Genomic DNA, 7,449 nt, shown 5'->3' on the forward strand with positions numbered 1-7,449 from the left:
CAACTGCAAAAACCCCAGCAATTTGGGACTTAGCTCTCTCCACTCTGGAAGCAGAGTTCTACTGTGGCAAAGAGCTCAAAAGTCAAGTAATTGGCTGGAAAGATGAGCAAGTAGAGGAAGAACAATCAGACCATAGAATCCTTTTTTAGGGACAAAAAGGATCAAAACATAGAACCAGAAGAAATCAAAACTCCTGCATCTAAAGCTTCCAAGAAAAATATGGGTTGGTTACAGGCCATGGAGGAGCTCAAGAAGGATTTTGAAAATCAAGTAAAAGAAGTAGAGGAAAAATTAGGAAGAGAAATGAGAATGATGCAAGAAAATCATGAAAAGCAAGTCAATAGCCTGCTAAAGAAGACCCAAAAAATACCAAAGAAAATAACACCTTAAAAAATAGATTCAAGTGACAAAAGACGTCCAAAAAGCCAGTGAGGAGAAGAATGCCTTAAAAAGCCAAACTGACCAGATGGAAAAGGAATTTCAAAAACACACTGAAGAGAATAATTCCTTCAAAATTAGATTGGAGCAAATGGAAGCTAATGATTTTATGAGAAATCAAGATACTATAAAACAGATACAAACAAATGAAAAGAGAAGGCAATGTGAAATATCTCATTGGAAAAACCACTGACCTGGAAAATAGATCCAGGAGAGATAATTTAAAAATTACCTGAAAGCCATGATCAACAAAACAAGCCTAGGAATCATCCTTTAAGAAATTCTCAAGGAAAACTGCTCTGATATTCTAGAACCAGAGGACAAAAAAGAAATTGGAAGAACTCACCCATCACCTCTTGAAAAAGATCACAAAAAGAAAACTCCTAGGAATATTATAGACAAATTCCAGAGTTCCCAGGTCAAGGAGAAAATATTACAAGCTGTCAGGAAGAAACAATTTGAGTATTGTGGAAACACAATCAGGATAACATAAGATCTAGCAGCTTCTGCATTAAGGGACTGAAGGGATTAGAATACAATATTCTGGAGGTCAAAGGAGCTAGGATTAAAATCTAGAATCACCTACCCAGCAAAACTGAGTATAATGCTTCAGGGGAAAATATGGTCAGTCAATGAAATAAGAGAACTTTCGAGTATTCTTGTTGAAAAAACCAGAGCTGAACAGAAAATCTGACTTTCAAATACAAGAATCAAGAGAAGCATATGCATACATGTATACATAGAGGGCACAGGATCAATTGAATAACAAAGGATAATATCTAAAAAATAAAATTAAGAGGTGAAAGAGGAATATAATGGGAGGAGAAAGGGAGAGATAGAATAGAGTAAATTATCTCATATAAAAAAGTCAAGAGAAAACTATTACAATGAAGGGGAAGAGCAGGAAGATGAAAGGGAATGGGTCAACCTTACTCTCACTAAATTTGGCTTAAGGAGGGAATAACATACACACTCAACTGGTTATCTTACCCTACAGGAAAGTAGGGGATAAGGGGATAAGAGGGGGGATGACAGAAGGGAGAGCAGATTGGGGGAGAGAGTAGTTAGAAGCAAACATTTCTGAAAAGGAAGAGGGTCAAAGTAGAAAATAGAATAAGTGGGGGGTAGGATAGGATGGAGGAAAATACAGTTAATCACTCACAATATAACTACTATGGAAACGTTTTGCCTAACTACACATATGCAACCTATATTGAATTGCTTGTCTTCCCAGTGGGGGTGAGTGAGGAGGGAAAAAGGGAAAGAATCTGGAAATCAAAGTTTTAAAAACAAATGCTAAAAAAAATTGTTTTTTTTATATGCAACTGGGAAATAAGTTATATAGGCACTGAATATAGAATATAGGTATAGAAATCCATTCTGCCCTACTATAAAATTGGGGGGAGGATGGCGGAGGATATAAAACAGAGCAGACTGGAGGAAGGGGTATTCAGTAGGCTCGATATCTTGGGGTGGAAGTAGGGAAAAGATGGGGAGAAATTTGTAACTCAAAATCTTGTAGAATTGAATGCAGAAAACTAAAAATAAATAAATAAAAGATAATTTTAAAAAAAAGAACATTCTTTGACATAGGTATTCCCAAACTGCTGTTATATACTTATGTATTTTTTTAAATGCATAAAATCTCTTAATTTTTTGGTTCTCTAAATACCCATATCTCACAGAACACAAGGTTTTAAAACAACAGGATTACCAAGTGGAAATTTATTTCCCAGAAATTAAGTTGTGGGTATTCCTTTTTAAAGGAAGGATGAAATAATGGAAGACAAACAACCCAGGACATGTTTGTGCATGCTAAGGGTACCTGTATTACAGTCAACAAGACAGGTGAAACTCCAGTAGAGACCCCTTTGGGATTCCCTCATTTGATGGTAAACAAAATAGTGCCAAAGTAGAATTAGCAGCCAGAATACTGCAACCTTGAAGGAAATCTGAAACAATCCTTTAAAGCTTATTCGTTTCAAGTAAAATCGTTTCTATAACACATTAAGAAAAAAAAAATCTATTTAAAAAAAAAAACTTTTCCAAACATTTCTAAATCTTAATGTACTGTTTAACTTCATCTGAAGCCTAGACTTTTAAAGATCATGGGGCACTTTTCCCCTTATTTTGAATTGTATTTACATTAGCCTGGCACATTTAGCAATCCACAGACCTGAATTTCATCCTACAAATGCAAAATAACTATTTCATCATTTCCTCGGGCTTAATGGAATAGTGAACACCATGCACTTACTGAGTATGATCAGCAAGACTTCATCTTTTAAAGCAAGAAAAGCAAAAACATTGGCAACTATTATCTTCTAGAATGAAAAGCTTAAGATTCACATCCTCACAAATATTTATTTCACTATTTTTCCTAGAGTCTTCATCTTAATTCTAAATGCCTGGATCCAAGGATTTAGAAAAGAAAATTTGAGACTTTTTTTAAAGTTTCTCTGTTTAAGATAGATATATTCTATATATATTCTATATCATAAGTTAAATGTGTACATATGCATATGTAAATATATGTAAAACAAAGCTTGGGAATTGCACAAACCAATGAAATCTCATCCAAGTTCTTATAGTATTATTGTCTCCTCTTTGTCATTCATCGACTGTGGTCCCAACAATTCAATAGGTGCCTCCAACAATGTTTCTCCTAGAACCATCCATACCAGAGACATCAGTCATGTGCCCAAATACCCATTACATCCCTTAAGGGCAACTAACTCCAATTAGTCAATATTTAAAGGAGCTTTGATTTCATCAGTATAAATGCTTTCCACCACCACTGTAACACATCCCCTCTATGGTGTGCCAAGTTTTTCAAGAGATGCTGTGGCCCCAGAATTCATCCCACTGAAACCAATCTGCTATTCAGCTTCACCAAATCTACCTACACTGTTCTGTGAGTGAAAGACAAACAAACCATTGACAGGTCTGTTCTCAAAAGCCTTTTTGGTGTGGTAGAACCTTCTAAAGCTGGTACTCCTCTTATATACCTTAGGGATCCAATTACTACCTCTAGAACACTGTGAGGCAATGAAGGTGGACCTCCTGACTCCAGGCCCAGCACTCTATCCACTTCCCTACCTAGCTGTTCCTAAAGACATATTTAATGTCCTAAATTTGCCCTTAAATTTTACCTAAGGAAAAACACCAGACATTCTTCAGGGGGACTGAAAAGTCTTCCTCCCTCACATCCAAAAGGATATATGCAGCATTAGCACATTCTGAGTTTATCTATAAGCCTAGAGATGTTCATATGTATGTGTATAGGTCTGCATATGTCTATGCCTATATCCATCTGTAAACATTCAAAATAATACCCAGGCAAAGTATTTAAAAGCAAAAAAGATATGAGGACATCGATTTAAAGTTACTTTTCATTCTATTATGACTTATTTTCCTTTATTCCCTACAATGATGAAGGTGACTATTTTTTGCTACAATAGCCATAAATAACGTTTTCAGTGTCAACGAAAAATGCCTTCTATATCATAAATTAATGAAACCCAACTGGTAACAGTTCACCATGGCTAGTAAGGATATTTCACAAACAACATTTCATAAATATTAATTGGCTATGAGAAAGTCAAGATAGTTTATAATTGAGAAAGGGAAAAAAGGAAGAGGCATCCTCATCGAGGCTTCCTCAATCTAGCAAGGGAAATATTCCTAGTGTCTCCTATGGGATGTAGATAATTCTTACATATGATTGCCCTACACTCTCCTAGAAACAAATCATTTAAGAAATTCTCCCTCCATTCCACTAATGTGAGTTTATGTATCTACTAATATTCTCTGTAATAGCAACGGGCAAAAAAAAAAAAAGGAAGGATAATGAAAAGGGCAGTTTCAGAGAATCATAGGAAGACTTTTGTGAATTGATGCAGAATAAAGTGAGCAGAATCAGGGCAAAAATTCTTACCCTTTTAACACTGAAAAAAACAAACAATTTTAAAAGACTTAAGAACTGTGATGGGTGCTGTGGTCAACCATAACTACAGGGGAATGAGGTTAAAGACAAAGAGAGGACTGCCTCAATATGCAAAATAAGACAGTCTTGGACATGGCTAATGAGGAACTCTGTTTTGCTTGCCTATGCAATTTGTTACAGTGGTTTCTGGTTGTTTTTTTTCCCCAGTAGGGGTAAGATGGAAGGGAGAAAAAAATAAATGCTTGTTAATTGGAAAAAAATAAACATAACTTTGAAAAATAAAAGTAAAACTTATTTTTAAAGAAAAACCGGTTAATACTTGGAAAGTCCTTTAAAAATAGAAATGCTCTATTAATGTTAAGTATAATTTATGTAATGTGACCACCAAGTATTTTCTCAATGACTTCAAGAAACTATCATTTTAATACATTTTTTCATAAAATTATTCCTATTTTCAACTTACTACTTTTCTATCACCAAAAAAAAAGCCTGTAGTCAATATCATTTATTGAATTCCTACTATGTATATACAGAATACTACACTGATTGCTATAGGAGGATAATGAATAAATACTCAAGAGTCAGCTCTCAAGAAGCAGGCATATATATAATGTATATCATCACATTCTGATACTTTGACCGAACAATTTACAACAAGGGCAAAGTGATTTTCAACAGTGAAGTCCATCTGTGCTTAAGTGCATATAGGCCAGGTAAAAAGGGCGAGCTCAAGCCCTGGCTCTTCTGTGCTCCCTTCTGTGGACTCCTTTGTGCTGCTACTACCTCTGACACGCATTTGACCTCTTCCCTGTACCTATCCGTCTTGTTTCTCCTACTGCACTGCTAGCCTGAGAGCAAAGACCCTGGTACATTTTTCTTGTGGTCTGTCAAGGGAATTTACGAGGGTTCAGAGGCCCTGTAATCCAGACACTGAGGTGCAATTAATTCATATCCCAAACCTGTCTAGAGATTCACAAAATACCAAGCTACATACTGTGAATCCAAATAAACTATAAATTAATAGAGTTAAAGCTTGGAAGAAGCCTTAGGGATAATCTAGTCCAACCCTCTCACCTGATGAGGGAGGAAACTAAGGTTCATAAAGAAGTGACATGCCCAAGGTCACAGGCAGGAATCCAGGTCCTTTGATTTCAAATCTAGGGTTTAAATTTAGGTTTTAAAAGTGGAACACATCTAAAGAGAGTCACCTATAGGATTTAAGGGTACTGCTCCCACCCTATTCTATAACTAAAATCAGATTATGTCTCACTAGAAAAATATCAGAGCCAACTTGCCCACCCCCCACCTGACCATGAACCCCCTCCCTATTCAGCATCCCCCAAAAGTGATCCTCAGCCTTTACCTGAAGACCTACAGTGAAACAGAACCCATCATGTCACAAGGCAGTACAATTTACTTTTGGACAGCTTTAATTACACACAGGTCCACAGATCTATATAGAACTATTAAGAGATCTCCCAGGTCATCTAAGACTTCCATTTTACAGATGAGGAAACTGAGGCCCTGGAAGCCTAGATCACACTGGTAGTAAGCATATGACTTTCAATCCTTGTCATCTGATTCCAGTCAGTTAACAAGCAATTATTAAGCACCTACTATGAGTCAGGCACTGTGGACACATACCTTTCCCCCCAAAATAGGCAAAAAGAGCCCCTGCTCTCAAGGAGTTGACAGTCTAATGTGAAGGAGACAACCCGTAAATCACCATATTCATACAAGACCTTCAGAGTAGATGGAGAGTTGCCTCAGGGGGAAGGGGTGGGGAGAGGGAAGCGGGGCAGCGGGGCGCACTCTCCAATAGAGGGGGGCACCACCTAAGTGACTAGGTCCACGGGGGCCCTACAAAGCAGATGGAAAGTCTTCTCAGAAAGAAAAGGGCAGAGAGGCGCTCACTCTCCAGTAGGGGATGGGGAGAACATCTAAGTGGCCAGGTCCATAGGGGCCTCACAGAGGGAAGGGGGGCAGAGGGGCACTCCCTCCACGAGAAGGGTCATCTAAGTGACCACCGGCTCCACAGGGGCCCTACAGAGCAGACGGGGCGCAATGGCAGGGGACCGGGATGACGCAAGGGTGCAGCCCCGCTGCATTCCCCGGGGAGCCCAGGCCCGGAGCTTGCCCCCGCCCCTCTAACGGACCGGGCCGGACGCGAGCCCGCCCAGGGTGGCCTCGGCCCCGCTCGCCGCTGCCCTCCTCGGGACACTCCCCTCGCTTATCGGGGCCAGCAGAACGGAGCGCCGGGCGGGCTCCAGATGTGCGAGAGTCCGGCCCTACGGGTCATCGCTGCCCCGCGTGCCCCCACCGGGGGACCCCTCCGGGCCGGCTCCAGGGAAGAGGCGGGGAGCGAAGCCGCACGGCGGGGGGTCCCGGCCTCCCCTCCCCCTCCCCCCAGCCCCGCGACGTCGGGCCCACCCCGGCCGGACCCCCGCCCGCTCACCGCTGTCAGGTCCGGCAGCCGGTCCCTCATCCCGCCCCGGCCGGCTCCGCGCCCCCTGACGCCCCGGGCCGCTCTCCCGGGGCCGCCTCGCTCCGCTCGGCTCCTCCGCTCCCTCCCCGCCGCCGCCCGCAGCCCGCAGCCCCCGCCCGACCCGATGCCACGGCAACCACGGCCAGCCCCCGCTCTGCGCATGCCCGGCCGCGGGGCCGGCTGTCCCCACCCCAAACAAACCGCGGCCGAGCCTGCCAGAGGGCTGCAAGCCCGGGGGCGGGGCCGGGGGAGGGGGCGGGGCCGCACCGCCCCCCCCCCCCCCCCCCCCCCCGGGCTGGGGGGGGGGGGGGGGGGGCTGGGCCCCCCGAGAGCAAGGCGGCTGCTTTGTTGTGCCAGGGGGGTGCGGAGGCCGGATCGGGATGGGTGAGGTGCAGGGACCTGACCCTGTAGTGCTCGTGCCGTAGGGGACTCCCGGGTGAGTAAGCGCCTTTCACTTTCCCGGCAACTTAGACTCTTACTGGAAAAAAGGAAGAGAAGTAAATAAAGACCTACTATGTGCCAGGCGCTGTGCTAAGCGCTTTACAAATATTACATCATTTGGCCCTCACAGCAACCCCGG

General features: G+C 42.6%; 1 protein-coding gene across 2 annotated transcripts in view; it reads right to left on the minus strand.

The window, feature by feature from the left end:
- Positions 1 to 6,972, minus strand: part of LOC138158297 (syntaxin-2) — a 51,574-nt gene extending 44,602 nt beyond the window's left edge. Inside the window, exon 1 of one of the 2 annotated variants that reach the window (XM_069084497.1) lies at positions 6,840 to 6,972. In XM_069084497.1, the coding sequence (XP_068940598.1) occupies positions 6,840 to 6,869 (30 nt within the window). In that variant the 5' untranslated portion in view covers positions 6,870 to 6,972. The remainder of the gene's footprint in view (positions 1 to 6,839) is intronic. The other variant, XM_069084527.1, reaches the window with a different exon arrangement.
- Positions 6,973 to 7,449: the final 477 nt, after the last annotated feature.

The sequence above is a fragment of the Petaurus breviceps genome, unplaced genomic scaffold, assembly GCF_028583685.1.
Source record: "Petaurus breviceps papuanus isolate PSGF00001 unplaced genomic scaffold, PetGlider_PUasm1.0 101, whole genome shotgun sequence".
Classification (NCBI taxonomy): domain Eukaryota; kingdom Metazoa; phylum Chordata; class Mammalia; order Diprotodontia; family Petauridae; genus Petaurus; species Petaurus breviceps.